At 37.6% G+C, this 18,821-nt stretch overlaps 1 protein-coding gene across 1 annotated transcript in view; it reads right to left on the bottom strand.

The window, feature by feature from the left end:
• Positions 1–18,554, bottom strand: part of MGAM2 (maltase-glucoamylase 2 (putative)) — an 87,121-nt gene extending 68,567 nt beyond the window's left edge. Inside the window, exons 1-5 of the mRNA XM_047095173.1 lie at positions 13,576–18,554; positions 9,320–9,399; positions 1,025–1,145; positions 810–919; positions 101–255 (exon numbers count right to left, since the gene is read on the bottom strand). Coding sequence (XP_046951129.1) covers positions 101–255; positions 810–919; positions 1,025–1,145; positions 9,320–9,399; positions 13,576–13,681 — 572 coding nt within the window. The 5' untranslated portion in view covers positions 13,682–18,554. The remainder of the gene's footprint in view (positions 1–100; positions 256–809; positions 920–1,024; positions 1,146–9,319; positions 9,400–13,575) is intronic.
• Between the last annotated feature and the right edge of the window lie 267 nt (positions 18,555–18,821).

The raw sequence follows: 18,821 nt of genomic DNA, 5'->3' as shown, positions 1-18,821 counted from the left end.
AATCATACTTATCTCATTACCCACCCCTAGTAAGTCAGAGTGAATGATACTGAGACTATATATTCATTCAAAGATACACAAAGAGTGTTGAAAAGCTCACAAGATTCTTTTGTTGCTGGTCCGTATGATCTTGAAGCTGAAGGGCTCATTAATGACCTCTACGTGATAGTTCAAATTAGAGGTCTTAGGAGTCCTATCAAGCAAGTCAATATTTTCAAGGGTGACTTCATAGCGTTTGCTATCCATATCAGTGATCTGTCAGAATAAAAAGAGACAAAACAACTCCAGATAAGACCACTTCTGGGGCACCTGGGTGGCTCAATCGGTTGAGTGACTGACTGTTGATTTCTGCTCATGTCACGATCTCTCAGTTCATGAGTTCAAGCCTCATGTCGGGCTCCGCACTGTCAGCACTGCTGGGATTCTCTCTCTCTCTTCTCTCTCTTTGTCCCCCCTCCCACCCATTCTCCCCCCTCCCCCAAATAAATAAATAAATAAATAAATAAATAAGCTATAAAAAGAGATAATTTCCTTGTAGAGCTATGAAGGACTTTCACTGTCAGTGAGAATAGCTTCTAATTCTTAACCCTGTGTTTCCTGATTTATGAGAAAAAAAAGATCACCCAATCATATGTCCCCCACAAAATACAAAAGAGCCTACCCATCCCATTGGGAGATTCCTGCAGAGGGAAACAGAGGCACATTCTGCCTCCATACCTCTATGCAGTGTCTAAAGGACAGTGAGCTGAAACCAGAGTAGGGGCGTGGCATTCTTCAGAGACGTATTCAAAGGTAACCACAGAACCAACCTTAAAATGAAAACGATTGGATGTCTGATAGTCAGCCGCGAAGAGGGCGTCAGGGACGTCATATCCAAACAGAGATGGGGTAGGTAGCCTTTTCAACTTGGCGGTAAACCCTGGGGGGGTGGGGGCGAGGAGGCAGCTTTTAGCCTTTATTTTGCAGTTAGCTTATCTGAGTCATCAGGAGTTGTTCTCTGGGACCTCATTAGGGCAGTACTCACCTGTTGTATCATTCTGTCTCTTGCCAACTTTATAGCCCCAGTTCCTAGGGAAGAAGCACCTCGGGGCACCTGTATGTGTCACAGGCTTCCAGCAGCATTTATATACCCATCTGCAGACATTCTGTAACAATGGCACAGTGTTAGCATTGTATGAAATAAAGCAAAGAAAGTACTGTCTAAGAGTAATAATCAATTTTATTGCGAGAAGAATTTAACAATTTAAGACAAGAATTTACATTCAGTCATATGTTCATTCTTCTTTTATTCACACATTTATCCAGCCATCCAATATGGATTTATTACCTACCAGACAAGGAGATGATAATACATATAAATAAGACATAGTTCTTGCCTTCAGCAAACTGACATCATAGTCTAGTAGTAATGCAGACAATTCCAGTACGAGAGGAGTACTCGACAGAATGTGCCCAGGGGCTGAGGGAACATACACATCAGCCATTGAACACAGCCTAGAAGGCTGCAAGTGGGATGGGGAGGGCTTCCAGGTAGGTGAAAGATGAGTCCAGTCCTAATGCACCAAGAGGGGTTAGATAAGTGAACAGTGGAGCAGTATTCCAAGCAGAGAAAGCAGCAATGTATGACAGATTCATAAAAACCACAAGTTCATCGTACCAAGAACACTAACTAAGAGAAACGAGGCTGGAGGCACACAATACTCATACCACAAGTGAGCTGCATGTCAGACCAACCAGCTTAGGCTTTCTCATGAGGAAGAGTCATGGAAATGACTGACAATATGGCATAAAGAAATGCATTTCTAAGATGTAAGAAAAGGAAAGCAAAGGAAAATAGAGATTAAGGTAGAACTAGGACAGAGGGTGATGAAAATATTCACAATGTCCACAAGGTAAAAATAAACCACGTATGGCTTCTCAGAGTGGTTTGATTATGGATTTTTTTTTTAATTTTTTTTTTCAACGTTTATTTATTTTTGGGACAGAGAGAGACAGAGCATGAACGGGGGAGGGGCAGAGAGAGAGGGAGATACAGAATCGGAAACAGGCTCCAGGCTCTGAGCCATCAGCCCAGAGCCCGACGCGGGGCTCGAACTCACAGACCGCAAGATCGTGACCTGGCTGAAGTCGGACGCTTAACCGACTGCGCCACCCAGGCGCCCCATGATTATGGATTTTTGAAACGATTATCCTTTGGTGAGATGTTTTTTCTATAGGTCCCACAACTTTAAGATTAACTTCCATAAAAATGGTTTTGTTATAATAAAGAAATAAAATAGATGGTAAATTGTTGAAATAAACATAGGCATCCACCTCTTCACCCAACTAAATTTACATGAAGTGACAGAAGTATCATTAAGAAAAGAATGCAGGGGCACCTGGGTGGCTCAGCTGGTTAAGCATCCATCTTCAGCTCAGGTGATCTCAGGCTTCGTGAGTTTGAGCCCGAGTCAGGCTCTGTGCTGACAGCTCAGAACCTGGAGCCCGCTTCAGATTCAGTGTCTCCCTCTCTCTGCCCCTCTCCCGCTCATGTTCTGTCTCTCTTTCTCTCCCAAAAATAAATAAACATTTCAAAAAAAAGAAAGAAAAGAATGCAAAACCACTACAAAACAGTCAGCTATAATGAAACATGGCTGACCAGAGACACAGGAAGTAGATTTTATCAACTCTAGGGAAAAACGTATTCATAGCTTAAAACACAAGAGGAGAAAAAAACTGGCTAATCTAAGCCAAGTCAATGTGGAGAAGTAGAAGAGAACTGGGGGCATAGTTTTGGATGATTAATTGGGAAGCTCCAGTATGAACACTTAGCTGCCCAATCTGACATTCCTTATAGCTATTGGTAAGCTCTGGCTAATTGGTGGGCATCCTGAAGTATTTGTTCATAGGTTAAGGGAGTTAGGAAAGATGCTAGGAGCTGGAAGCCATGGCAATACACCAGTGAATAAGCCAGCCCCCCTTATCGTGAGACAAGTACCCACATTCTCTCTGGCAGTCCTTTCCTTCCCTCCCAAATACTCAGTGCGAGCCAAGGTAAATAGGGCAGGTGGTCATAGATAATTAAATACAAAATGACAGTCGAGAACCACCAAACATGAGAGAAACCAACACCAGGGTAGGTACCAAACTTAGAGAGCAAATTAGAAAAGAATATATATATATATATATATATATATATATATATATATAGTATAATTTGTGTTAAAACAAAACAAAGATATTAATATATGAGCATAATATATAAAAATATATTCATAAAGTACTGCTTATGTACTGATAATCAATTTTATATGCAAATATAATCATAAATATATGCAAAAGCACAGAAAGATCAAGAGAAGGATACACACCACGTTATTGATTCTGGGAAGTGTCTCTGGAGGTAGAGACAACATTATGAATAAGGAATGACTTTCCCTCTTTACTCTGTACATAACTATAATGTCTCCATCTTTCTTATTAAAGAAATGTATCCAGTATAAATTTTGTGATAAAGAAAAACAAAATAATGTCACAACACTACTTGTTTGGAAAAGGTATCTCAGATGCTAACGTCTGATGTAATTGCTATGAAAAACCACACCATGAATACAGCTTAAATCAATGTTTCATGTCTATTATAAACAAAGCAATCACATCATAACCATAAAATATTCTTAAATGTGCCTACTAATTCTCCATATATACAGTCGATATTGCTGCCCCATCCTCTCCAGATAACCATCAACATAAGCTGGAGGGGGATCAGTGGAGAGTTTGTGAGTTCTGGATAACCTCCAGATAACTGATACTCCTAAGTCCGAGGCAGACATTCAGTGCCTCTGCTACCTCTGAAACTGAGGTTGGTAAAGTCCAAAAGGTCAGTTTCACTGCCATAAACTGTTCCAGAATCTATAGACCTGTATAAAAAGCAATAAGATAAGAAATCCAATACCTTCAGGTAAATACAGTATTTTTGAATGCAGTCTGCCATAACATCTCTACTTCAATTTTAAGCCATTCCCAGTATTGCAGGTACCAAAGGTCAAATCTTTGACGTAGATACATCTCCTTCTTTTCCATTTCCACTGCCACCACGAACAGTAATACAGACCTTCATAAACTCTTCCCTGGTCTACAGTGGTTGACTCGTGACAAGCCTCCCTTTCTCTTTTCTTCTCCTAACACCAAACTTTCCCAAAGAGTATTCACCAGTTATCTTCCAAATAGACTTTTATGCTATTTTCCACTCAAATTATTGACTAATAACACTTGAGAATCAACTTGGAAATTATGTAATCCAACTTCCGTTTAATATAAGGATTCTTTCAGCAGTGCCTCTGAAAGATGCTTAAGTTCCATGAATGATGTGTTGCTAACTTCTTCCAAAATCATAAATTTCACCTTCATGGTTAATATTTTATCACAAAGTTATTTCTTATGCTTAGTTAAAATCACTCCCCAGAAAGTTCCATTCTCTGAAACTTATTGTAGTTGCATATTGCCTTTTAGATAAAATATCTCAAACTATATTGAAAAACAAGAAGGAAAAAGGATCCTTAGTGTTACTAGACAAGGAGAAGAAGAAATGCATTTTGGGGAAAAAGTGTTAATGGTTATTAGTTGCAGGTATCATTATTATCTAAGAAAAATTAAAAAGTGTTTATAAACACACTAGGATAATAAATAAATTTAAGAAGATTTCTGGTTACAAGATTAGTATTCAAAAAATCAATTTTAAGTCAATGTGCCAACAACAGCTAAATGGAAAATTAAAGTTTAAAAATATTTAAATAATATCAAACATCATATAGTTAGAAAATACTTGGAAAAAATTTTTGGACGTCTACACCAAAAACTTCAAAATTAAAAATCTCAATAAATGAAAAAATATATCATGATCATAGATTAGAATATTCACTCTTATAAAGTATGACAATTCTTCCAAAATTAATCTGTACATTTTATGTGAACAGAATAAAATTTCTGGCAGATTTTGTAAGAAAACCAATGGACTGAACTGATTCTAAAATGTATTTAGAAATCTAAAGGGTGAAGAATAAGCCAGGCAATCTTGAAGAAAAATAAAGGCAATTTGGAAGACCGATACAATCACATATCACGACCTGTTATAAAGCTATACTAATAAAGGGAGTGTGGTATTGGCAAAAGAACAAACTAACAATGGAACAAAACAGATATTCCAGAAATAGATACTCACTTGTAAAGACACATAATTTACAGTGTGGGGGCCACTACAATGCAGAGGGGTAAGGATGGTTATTTCAATAAGTGGTGATGGATCTATTAAAGATTCAAGAAAAAAAATGTTCTGGACTCCTACCTGATAGCATACACAAGAACCAATTCTAGACTGATTAAAAATCCAAATTTGATAAATGAAACAATGCTTTTAGAGGAATACATAGGAATATATTTTCCTAACCTTGAAGTAGGCAATAATTTTTAAACAGAATACAAAATGCATATTAAAACTTGGTAACGTGGATTTTATTAAAGCTAAGAACTACTTTTCATCAAAAGTCACCATTCGGTTAAAAGTCAAACAACAGAGTAAGAAAAGATACTTACAATGTATATATCTGATAAAAGATTTACACTCAGAATATATAAATGATTACAAAGCAACAAGAAAAATATGAACAGTCCAACAGAAAAAACTGGTTAAAAAAGTTGAAAAGACACATCACAAATATGATTGTCCATGTAGCCAGTAAGTATATGAAAAGGTGTATAACTTCATTAGTCATGAGGGAGATACAAAGCAGAGGGAACAGAGTCAACAGTATTGTAATAACATGGTATGGTAACAGAGGGTGACTATACTCATCATTGTGTAATGTGCAGAAATGTGGAATCACATACATATCATAGTGTCAACTATATTTCAATATTAAAATTTTTAAGTTAAAATTACATTAAGAAAAACAAAGAAAAAGGAGAGAACACCAAGAGTACATTAGGATACAGAGCAACTGCTATTACCTACTGCTAGAGGGACTGTAAATTGGTACAAATTCTTCGAAAAACTATTTTGCAATATCACTGAAAGATAAACATGTACATATTTGATGAACTAGGATACAAATATATACTTAATAACTCAAGAAGAAGAACTACAGAAACCATCTAGAAATAGGAAATTTCAGTTGGCCAATTATTTAATTAATATATTCTGATATAATAAAACATAAACATGTAAATATAAAATAAAATAAATGTAATAAGTGTAAAATAATCTTAGTAATAAAAGAAGCACCAGGTAGAAAATTTAATGGATTGCATATATAATAGAAACTAAGCATATGAAAGGTTTAGGGGAAAATCCTCATAATGCATATGTAATAAAATGCATATATTTTTAAAAACATTTATTTATTTTGAGAGAGAGAGAGAGAATGAGTGGGAGAGGGGCAGAGAGAGAGAGGGAGAGAGAGAATCCCAAGCAGACTCTTTACTGACAGCACAGCCTCCATGCAGGGTTCCATCTCACAAACCGTGAGATCATGACCTGAACCAAAATCAAGAGTCAGATGCTCAACCTACTGAGCTACCTAGGTATCCCTGTAACAAAATGCATATTAAGGGAAACATAAAACCCAGCTAAGAAATATACATATATAAAAAAGAGTTGAAATGGAGAGATTTCCTATGTTTTCAGAATGGGAAGATTCAAAATTATTGAGATATCAGTATTGCCTAAATACATTTTAAAAAAGGGATAGGCGTCACTAGATGGCTCAGTCAGTTGAGTGTCTGACTTAGGGTCAGGTCATGATCTTGCAGTTGGTGAGCTGGAGCCCTGCATCAGGCTCTGTGCTGACAGCTCAGAGCCTGGAGCCTGCTTTGGATTCTGTGTCTCCCTCTCTGTCTCTGCCCCTTCCCCACTTGCACTATGTCTCATTCTCTCTCAAAAATAAATAAACATTAAAAAATGCCTAAATATAACTCAAAACTCAATGCAGTCCTAATTAATATCCCAATAGGATATTACGGGATATAGAATGTAGAATATGAGGGAAAGGAATAAAATCTACATATATACAACCTTTATGATAAAGTCATAAGTCACAACCAAGCAGTGTTCAAATAGCTGATATTCTTGTGTTAGCTACTCATAAACATAAAAAAAAAATCTATGTTTTTAGCACCTGTTCGTTTGGGTGATTTGTTGCCAATACATGATTTTAGAGGGCTTTTGTTATAACAAGTCACTTGAGTTCTACAAGTGAATCAATCATCCATATGTGCTTGATGGCCTCTATTCGCAAGGAACACATAGTCTAGCCCACAAACATTTACTCTTCCCATGGCTATCCTTGGAGTCACACTTATGACACATTTAGCAACACTGGGAACTCCCCCTCTATTCTGGATTTTAGACCCCATGAACCAACACTCTCTTAGTTCCTCCTCCTCTTCGCTTTACCCTATCCTCCTTTCCCCACTTCCACAGTATTGCTGTTTATCCAAATAAGGCAAGAAAGAAATAAGTCCAAATAAATCATAGGCCTACAATCCACTTTACCACCATCCTCTTCCCACTTGCCATACTTATTTCCTTTAAATAAAACCAATGAGAACAAGATAGTCTCTTCAACAAGTGGTGTTGGAAAACTGGATGGTGACATGCAGAAGAATAAAACTGGATCACTTTCTTACACCACACACAAAAATAAATTCAAAATGGATAAAAGACCTAAATGTGAGACAGGAAACTATCAAAATCCTAGAGGAGAACAGAGGCAGCAACTTCTTGGACCTCGGCCGTAGCAACTTCTTATTAGACACGTCACCGAAGGCAAGGAAAACAAAAAGCAAACATGAACTATTGGGACATGATCAAAATAAAAAGCTTCTGCATAATGAAGGAAACAATCAGCAAAATTAAAAGGTGTCCTACGGAATGGGAGAAGACATTTGCAAATGACATATTGGATAAAGGGTTATTATCCAAAATGTATCAAGAACGTATCAAACTAAACACCCAAAAAACAAATAATCCAGTGAAGAAATTGGCAAAAGACATGAATAGACACTTTTCAAAGAAGACATCCAGATGGCTAGTAGACACATGAAAAGATGCTCTCCATCACTCATCAACAGGGAAACACAAACCAAAACCACAATGAGATACCACCTCACACCTGTCAGAATGGCTAAAATTAACAACACAAACAGCAGGTGTTGGCAACAATGCAGAGACAGGGGAACCCTCTTGCACTGTTGGTGGAAATGCAAACTGGTACAGCCAGTCTGGAGAACAGTATGGCTGTACCTCAAAAGGTTAAAAATAGAACTACCCTCCAATCCAGCAATTGCACTACTAGGTATTTACCCAAAGGATACAAAAATACAGATTCGAAGGAATAGATGCACCTCGATGTTTATAGCATCATTATCAACAAGAGCCAAGCTAAGGAGAGAGCCCAAATGTCCACAGACTGATGAATGGATAAAGAAGATGTGGTGGATATACACAATGGAATATTACTCAACCATCAAAAAGAATGAAAACTTGCCATTTGCAATGTGGATGGAGCTAGTAAGTATTATGCTAAGTGAAATAAGTCAGTCAGAGAAAGACAAACACCACATGATTTCACTCATATGGAATGTAAGAAACAAAACAAATGAACGTATGGGGGGAGAGAGAGTGGGAAAAAAAACCATGAGAGACCCTTAAAGAGAGAGAACAAACTGAGGGTTGATGGAGAGAGGTGGGTGGGTGATTGGCTAGATGAGTGATGGGTATTAAGGAGGACACTTGTTATGATGAGTTCTGGGTGTTGTATGTAAGCGATGAATCACTGAATACCACTCCAGAAACCAATATTGCACTGTGTGTTAATTAACTAGAATTTAAGTATAAATTTGAAAAAAAAATAACACATAGGGGAAATTGTGAAAATGGGAATAGAAATAATATAATATAATGCAAAACTTAGAGATGAGGAAATACAATAGAATGATAGGAGTTCAGAAGGAAAACATATGTGTTCAAAGATCACTGTCTGTCCTTTTAGTGTCCACAGATTTATATACATTTATAAAGGGCTTTTTCTGATCATCTCAAACAGGCAAGAACACTTAACAAGCTAATCAACATGTGAATAGTAATGCTTTAGCAAAAATAACCATGCCAGCCACCTGTTGACAGAACAAACTGTTCTACTATCAATGAAACTCCTATAGAAATAAAGTCATTTTAACTGATAGATAGATAGATATAGATAGATGATAGATAGATAGATAGATAGATAGATAGATAGATAGATAGATTCCAGTAGAACAATAGCAGAGAGCATATTTCTCTGACCTCTGTCACCACATGCCCAGGAACACAGTCTATCCTCTCTGATTCGGGGATATCTGGGCACTCTGGAACAAATGAACGACCTGCATAGGAATTAAAGGAAAAAGTTGAAAGTTTGTAGTATAATCACAATTTCAGAAAGGCTGCAGGCAAAGTTACAGACTTGTCAGCCAAATTCACTAGTCAATGATCACTAGTAGTTGGTATCTATCTGTGCCTACAAGTGTTAAACACATTTGCTTTTTGTTTGGTTGCTTGTTATTGGATATAATTCACATGCCATAAAATTCACCCTTTTAAACTGTACAATTCAACTGCTTTCAGTTTTTTACCAAGTTGTGTTGCCAATCACCACTATTTAATTCCAGAACATTTTCATCCAAAAAGAAATCACATACCCATTCATGGTCACTTCCCATCCTCTCTTCACCCAGTCTCTGGCAAACACTAATCTGTTTTCTGTCTCCATGGATTTGCCTATTCTGAACATTTCATATAAATGGAACCATAAAGTATGTGGTCATTAGTGCCTGGTTTTTTCACTTGGCATAATGTTCTCAAGGCTCATCTATGTTGCAACACATAACAATAATTCAGTCTTCTTTTTTTTTATGGCTGAATCATAACCATTGTATGGATATAACACTTTAAAAAATCTGTTCCAAAGTTGATGTACATTTGTGCTGTTTTTTACTTTTTGACTATGACACAGAATTCTGCAATGAACATTTGCATACAGGTTTTTGTGTGAACATATGTTTTGAATTATAGATAGATAGATAGATAGATAGATAGATAGATATAGTATAGATCTGGAAATGGAATTACTAAGTAATATGGTTGAGCTCTTTCTTTTTAACTTTTTGAGGAACTGCCTAACTTGTTTCCAAAGGGACTAAAATTCCAAAATTTTACCTTCCCACGAGCAGTGTGTGAGGGTTCCAATTTCTCCACATCCTCAACACTTGTTATTATAGACATTTTCCTGGGAGTGAAGAGTATGTGATTTTGACTTACATTTTCCCAAAACTGGTAACAAGTATCTGTTCATGACATATTGGCCATTTGTTGATCTTTTATGAAGAATGTCTGTCCAAATTCTACACTCATTTTAAAAACTGGATTATTTTTCTTTTAAGTTTTGAATTGTAAGATTTCTTTATACATCTGGATACAAGAATCAGATATGTTATTTGCAAATATGTTTCCCATCCAGTGGGCTGTCTTTTTACTTCCTTGATGGTGTCTTTTGAAGCACAAATTGTTGTTGTTTTTTTTTTAAGTAAAATTTACCCATCTTTTCTTTGGTTGTTATGTCTTAGGTGTCATATCTAAGACACTGCTGTCTAACTCAACATCAAAATATTCATAACTATGTTTTCTTCTTAGAATTTTATACGCTTGGCTCTTACGTTTCAAATTTTGATCCATTTTAAGTTAATTTTCATATGTGATGTCAGGTAGGGATTCAGGATTATTTTTTTACATGTGGCTACCCTGTTGTCCCACACATTTGTTTTTGTTTGTTTGTTTGTTTGTTTTTGCTTTTTTTTCCCACTTACTTTCAGCCATCTGTGAGGTAAACCAGGAAGATATTATAATCTCCATTTGAACAAAGATCCTCACTCAACGTTGGCTATTCTTCCTTTAGCCTTTATCACCTTTGTGAGCCCCTCTCCCCCACCCATCAATGTAACATCAGAAGTAGGACCTGGTTCAGTAGGCTCCATGAGCCAGTCAAAACCCAGAATTGCATTTGAGTCTTGAGTTAACAGTGGACATAATAGGTACCCTTTAGTGCCTTTGTTTCTATTCAAAAAAGACCTCAAACAACTCTCCTACCTTTATGGCTCTACAGTTGTGTGTATATATATGAAATAAAAATTTATTTTAAAATTGGATTGAAGACTTAAAAGTAAGACCCTTGAAACTGTAAAACTCCTAGAAGAAAACATATGAGAAACACTTCATGAGATTGGTCTTGGCAATGATTTTATGGATATGATCTCAAAAGCACAGGCAACAAAAGCCAAAATGGACAAGAGGGACTACATCAAACTAAAAAGCTTCTGGATACCAAAGGAACCTATCAACAGAATGAAAAGTTAACATAAGAAATGGGAGAAAATATTGGCAAACCTTCTATCTGAAAATGGGCAAAATTCTAAAATGCATAAGGAACTCCTACAACACAACAGTAAAACCAAAATGAAAAACAATAACCTGATTAAAAAATGGGCTAATGACTAGAATAAGCATTTCTCTAAAGACACACAAATGGCAAACAGAAAAGATGCTCAATGTCACTAATCATCAGGGAAGTTTAAATCAAAACCACAATTACATATCACTTCACATCTTAGGATGGCTATTATAAAGAAAACAAGAGATGTCTTGCTGGCTCAGTCAGTAGAGCATGTGACTCTTGATCTCAGAGTTGTAAATTTGAGCCCCATTTGGGATGTAGAGATTACTTAACAATAAAATCTGAAAAACAAAATAAAAGGTAGAAGTGTTGATGAGAATGGGAGCAATAGGAAATGCCTGTATGCTAATGGTGGGAATGCAAACTGGTGCAGCCACTGTGGGAAAACAGTATGGAGGGTCCTCAAAAAATTAAAAATAGAACCACCATACGATCCAGCAATCCAACTTCTGCTATCAGCATGATTGAATAATTCAAAAGAATGGAAATAAAAATATCAAAGAGATATTAGCATTCTCATGTTTATTGCAGTGCTATCCACAACAACCAAGATGTGAAAACAATCCAAGAGTCCATCAACCAATGAATGGATAAATAAAATGTGGTGTGTGTGTGTGTGTGTGTGTGTGTATCAGAATATTATTCAGGCATAAAGTAAAGAAGGAAATCTGGTTATTTTCAACAACATGGATGAATCTGGAGGACATTGTGCTAAGTGAAATAAGCCAGTTACAGAAGGACAGATGCTGTATGATTCCATTTATAGGAGGTATCTAAAATAGTCAAATTCACAGAAGCAAAGAATAGAATGATGGGTGTCAGGGCCTGGGGGGAGGAGGAAATGGGGTGTTCTTAATCAACATGTATAAAGTTTCAGTTAGGCAAGATGAATAAGTTCTACAGATCTGATGTACAACATTATGCAATAACAATACTGTATCGTACACTTAAGAATCTATTAAGAGAGTAGACCTCATGGTAAGTGTTCTTACCACAACAAAAAAAATTAAATTAAAAACCTCCTTTTCAATTCATGTAAACATATCTTCAAAAAGCATCTCGAGAGAAGCCCAATATATACAACAGTTAAAAATGAAACTATTCTGCATGAATTAGAGTGTGATTTAGGGTAAAAATGCAGGTGTGAAGATGTAGTTTTATTTTAACTAAGAGAAACTACTTATTCATGTATATTGGATAGTAATATCATGGGACTTGATACTCAAAAAAAGTTTTCTAGGGAAAAGGTAGTAATAGGCTAAAAACAGTTTATATCCATGGTTTTCAAATCTTCTTTCAAAGACATAACTGTTCCTAGAAAGTGCCCTAATGTTTACTGTGGACAGTGGTGAAAAGAGATTGAGTAGGTAGGCTCTGCTCTCAGCACAATTTCTTTTCAATGCATGCCTAACCTACATTTAGAAAGTGAACTTCATCAAGCAAAATAAACCTCAAATTCTGTTTTAATTAGGGATAGGGTTGTGTATTACACACTATTATTTTATTATTTAGAGTATCATGTGTTCATGAAGGAGAGGGCATTCTGTTTGAGGCTTCTGTGTGAGAGAGAACAGTTTCAAAGGTATTGATGAAGAAATCATAGTTATTTCAATCAGAATATGGGCTGGAAGCTAATTATAATAGATCTATTTAGGCCAAGTTAATCAGCCCTCAAGTTGCCTGTAACTTAACTTCCTTTTCCGTGATGTAATGGGATTGGGCACTGTTACCTCAACTGTTCTTTCTCTTTGAAGGCTTCATGACTGGATTGAAGGACAGAAATCCAATGAGCCTAATTTTGCATCTTGTTAAATTTTCATCAAATGAGAGTTTCATCAGAAGATCCTGAACATCACTATCATTAAAGCATTTGGTATAGAAAAAGAACACTTGTCTTTTGAAAATTGACTTAAATTAGTTGTGGATGTGGATTTTGAATAATGCAATGTGGTGCCATGCTGAAGAGTGAAGAAATATAATGATGGCTTTGGCAACCAGAGAGGACTTTCTTTACCAATCCTTCCAACCCCAAAGCAACAAGCATCTTCCTTACCTGAAGGATTTCCCAACACCAAAAGCATCAAGAAGATATCTAAGGCGAGTATAGTTAGGAAGAAGATGATCAGAAGGACTTCCAACACACTCAGATTCCTTGCCATCTAGATGGACACAGATAATAGCATTTAAGCAAACCACAAACCCCATCAATCCAAAAGATAGGCATCATGATTAGAATGTGAACTTATTTGCAAGATGACTTGATTATAAGCATTCCTCTTTATATAATCAAGAGAATATTGGTTTCCATCCGTTACAGTGTTTACAATGAACTCTAGTCTGTGCGTCTAACACCTCTAAGCCTCCTGTCTTTTTTGTCTGCAGAGGGATTGAGTATTGTCCAAGGAAAGAATATATCAGACATAAAGAACTGGAGGAAGGGAGGAGTGGAATGGAGTAGAGGAGAGAGATGAGGGTTTAAGGTGGCTCACAAAGCCCTTCTAGATGCCACTTTGATCCTCACACCTATCCTGGGCAGTAGAGAAGAGGGTACACTCAGGGAGGGAAAAAGTAAGAAAACCTGAATTCTAGTCATCTTATTCCACTTCTTATACCATGATGGTAAGGAGTTTAATTGTTCAGAAGTGACTAAACCCGTTAAGACTCTTGCAACAAAAATGAACCTAATTCTGATCTCCAGCACAATGCTTGTTTGCATGATCACAGCACACAAGCCCATATAAATTTGGTGGCTCACAGTAGCCCTGTTGATCATGCATAGACCCATGTTTTAAAATATTTGGTGTATTAGAGTGTGTAATAAACTGGGAACCAAAGAAGTTCAATTCTTGTCCTGGCTTGCATACCAACAGATGGGTATTTTAGCTATTTGGATGTGCATTTCTCCATCTACAAAATGAAGTCAGATTCTGGAGTTACTCTCATTCTTCTGCTCTAATTATAGTAAACCTCAAATTATATCTATGCCTCACAATTCCATGACAGCCTTCACCATGTCATTCCTTGGCTGACTCTTTACCATCACTACGCTTCTTACTACCCCTGCATATTGGCTATTCCCTGGAACTTATCACCCCTCAGAATTGGTCCCCTTCTGAACTCTTAGCCTGTACTTCCCATTTCCTGGGCAGAAGCTCATGCCCTTTTACCTTCTCATTACACTGTTTCCTTATTCTTTGATCACATTGAGGCTTCTGTTGTGTTCCCTTCCCTCTTAATTTCTTAGTCCCACCTGGCTACCATCTTTCCCTGATGGAGGCCTCAGTAGCTATTATTTCCCACATCTTCCTTGCTCCCTTATCTGCTAACTGAATCTATACAATGAAGCCATTGATCCAAACTTCCCCCTTCTGGGTTTATGCACTCAGCCCAATGTAGATGCCACTGGCTTCATAATCTGACAAATATGCTGAACCTTCATGCTGACTGACAATCTTGCCACTTTCTCTCATTTCTCTTAGGGGAAATTTCAAATATTGATCCTTGTTTTCAAGCTCCAACCTTTGTCACCTATGCTGTTTGCTACTCTCAGTCCAATCATCTCCAACATCACAAACAAAACAACTAGTTTACAGAAACTATTTCGTCTCCCTGCTTCTCAACCCAAGCTTTTCTATAAAAATTATCTACATCTAGATAAATTCTTATCCTTTCCCCTCTTCTCAGTGGAAGAGTTTTCCATCCTCTTGTCTAAGCATAACCCTTGTATCTATCCTATAGATCTCACACACTATGAATTTCTCAAAAATCTTATTCCACCAATTATCCTTCCTCTTTCTTGAATTATCAACCTTTCCCTCTGAATGTGTTCTTTCCCCCTCAAAAGTATATCCCAAGTCGCCCTAAACTCTGGTGATGATTCTGTGTTCTTCTCTAGGTACCATCATAACTTTCTTTTTCCTTCCACAAATAACTTTCCAAAAAGATAATTCCACCCTGCCTGTATTAGTTTCCTCGTATAATACTGGCATGTCTTCTGTTTCCTGTATTCCAAGGAAACTCCTCCTGTCAAGGTCACCAGGGATTTAGCTGCTGAATACAATGGGCACTCTCTTAAACATCCAGCACTATCAAACACTTCCTCCTCTTTGAATTTCTCCATGGTTGGATTTTTTGATTATCATTCAATCTTGGTTTTCACCCATGTTTCTGGTTCCTCTTCAATTTCCTTTTAGTCCCTTGCTTCATTAACTATTGATATGTCCCACATTTTCAACATAGGTCCACTATCCTTTCTCCTTTAGCAAGCTCCACGACTCATGACTTCATATGACAGAGGACAATGTAATCTGTATTTCTAGCTCAGAGATTCAGATTCATGTGTGCAACCACCTATTAGATGTTTCACCTGGATGCCCCACACACTTCACCAAATTCAGCATGCTTAAACCTGCACTCATCTCTCCCCACACCCCAGTCCCAGCCTATGCCAATTCTGCCCAGTTGGCCTCTCCTAACATGATTAATATCTTGAAGAACAGAATCACAATTTTGTCAAAAACCTAAGTAAATTTTTTGACTCCTCTTTTTTTTTTTTTAGTCCTTCCAGCCAGTCACCAGTTCAGTCAGACTCCTTTCCCAATATCTTTCAAATCTATTTCTTCCTCTCCATCCCTACTGGAAATGCTTTAGTCAGGCCATCATTTCTGGCCTGAACTGTGACCACAGCTTCCTCCCGGCTCTCTGCTTCCTCTCTGCAGATGGATTGCTCTTTCTTCTGCACAAATGGGGTCATTTAGTTTTCCTCTATTCAAGTCCTCAGTGGTTTCCCAAATAAAATATAAATGCTTTAGCTTTGTATTCACAGGTCTTCATGACATCTCCCATGCCCGCCGCCCTGCCTCTTCTCTCCCCTATGTTCCAGCTATACCAAACCAACAACTGTGTAGTAATAATCTATAAATCCAGGTGAACAGACTTTGTTACTTTTTTTAAACTTCACCTCTCTTTTAACTTTGCATTTCCCTGTAACCCTGTTCTTCTCAGCCCTGGCCCAATGCCATGACCATTTCTGTAAGTATTTTCATACCTGTATAGCTTCATTTTTTTAATTGAGACAGGCTTTGGTTAATGTGTAAAAAGACAAGCAAAAAAACACCTTAATTTTGAAATGGAGGTAAGGAGCAAGGATCTACAAATAATTTGCCACGGGTTGCAGGGAGTTAGGATTGAGGCTTGGGATTGAAGGTGGAGTTTATTAACTATCTTTTCATATTAGCCTAAATCTATTAGGTATCTCTCCTCTAAACTCTTCAAAGGTTTACTCTAATCCCTGTAAGATATATATCATATTATATTCCCATGATACCCCTACAATGAAGTTGACCAGGCAGGCAACATGATGCCCATTTTATGTCAATGTTAAGGAATTGTGCCTAACCATGGTTAGTGGTGTAACTGAGGCAAACACTGAGGCTCTGCTTCTTAAACCAGTCCTTGAGTGTTCTCACTCTCTCCACAATGTCTCCTGGACTGTAGAGCTTACAGATCTAGAGGCTGGATCTCCAATGGTGAAGTTTCAGGCAGTGAAAGAAGTCTGAGAGACCCACCCCATGTGCTCACAGTACATGACTTTGTTTCTTATACACAGAGCCCATGACTCACTACCACAGCAAACACTCTATCTGTCACTCAGCTTCCCTTCTCCAAGCACTGTGTCTCTCCATGAGGAAACTTTGCTTCCCAGCCTCTACAAACCCAAGGCACATGCCTCTTCCACAGCTTCTGAATCCTCCCAGGGGAGCAGGCTCAACACCTCCCAGGGGAACAGGCTCTGGAAGTTCAGGATCCTCAGAGGACAACCCTAGGCATTTTCCTGCCTTAGGGACTACTGCCATCCTGCCAGCAAGTGGGTAGGTGGGGATTCCAAAAGGTAGAAAGTCTTTCCTACTCAGAAACCCTCCCTACCCAGAGCCACTTTTTATCAAACAGAATTTTAGAATAATTAAAATCCAGATTATGATTAAAAACCTTAATGATTGTATACCATTTCCCTCCCTGCCCAAAGAGATGCATTCATTGTACTTCTAATCCATGGCACTTTTAGCCAACTTCCAGAAGGAAGCTCCCAGTGAGAGTTTTCTCCCAGTGAGAGAGGAACATCTTGGATTCAACCCTCCCTGTCTGTTACACACACACACACACACACACACACACACACACACACACACTCTCTCCAGTCAGCCTGTGACTTCATGCACTATCTCATTCCCACTCCTCATGGTCTCTGGAAAAGGAAGAAAATATCAGGTCCAAAAGAAAAGTGTGAGTTGTTCAGATCATTTTGCAGAGGAGACAGGGACATTTAAAATAAAAAAGGAACACTACTTACTCAAAACACCACATGCATGGAGAAAAGTACTCACCTCATAGCCGTATCCCTTTATTTGCTATGTCTATCCCTTGGTGGTTCTTGAGGAGCACTGAGCAAAGGTGACTAGGTTGATGTAGCCAGCTTCTGCTAGGATTGATTTATTGCCCTGTAAATTTGATGGTGATTGGAGGAGAGGAGGGTTTTCCAATTGACCATAAAATGGCCCTTGCTTTCCCTGGGACTTAGAGTGAGCTCTGTTTGTTAATAAAAGAGGAAGGTGGGGTTTTATTCTAATAGTTATGCCTCTTCTGTGTTCCTGTTAATATCCAATTACTTTGCTTGTCACATTATACTTGCTTGACTGTCCATGTCGCCTAAAGAGATCAGGAGTTGGATCTTCACTTTTGTATCGGTGTCTCCTGTGCTTAGCCTAACATTCATAGATAGTTTTAAATATATGGCTATTTGTTGAATATGTAAGTGAAAAAATGAATAGCTTTTGCTTCACTACATTGTTCCTTTCTCCATTTTGCCACCCAAAGTTCTCTTGCATAACTCAGCTTTCCACTTTTTTTTCAAGTTGATTTATTTGAGAGAGAGGGAATGAGAGCGTGCACATGTATAAGCGTAGCAGAGAGAAAGAGAGGAGAGAGAGAATCCCAAGCACTGATGGTGCAGAGTCTCATGTGGGGCTCAGTCTCACAAGCCATGAGATCATGACCTGAGCTGAGATAAAGAGTTGGGTGTTTAACTGACTGAGCCACCCAGGTGCCCATCCATTAATTTGAATAAGTGTTCCCACCAATTTTTCTAAATAAAAGAAGCACCATTAAAGTAGAAATTATATAATATTGAAGTGAGAAGACACCTTCACTGGAAATTTATCATGCTCTTTGATGGGTATTTAAAAAAAAAAAACCTTCTAATATTTAAGCAACTTTGCATCTTGGGAATTCTGCCTCCCCAAG

This window comes from Lynx rufus, unplaced genomic scaffold (genome assembly GCF_022079265.1).
Source record: "Lynx rufus isolate CCGP_SWC_20201006 ecotype Redwood Valley unplaced genomic scaffold, mLynRuf1.p SCAF_4, whole genome shotgun sequence".
In the NCBI taxonomy this organism is placed as follows: domain Eukaryota; kingdom Metazoa; phylum Chordata; class Mammalia; order Carnivora; family Felidae; genus Lynx; species Lynx rufus.
Note: the sequence above shows the minus strand (reverse complement) of the source record. Positions and strands in the feature narration are given on the sequence as shown.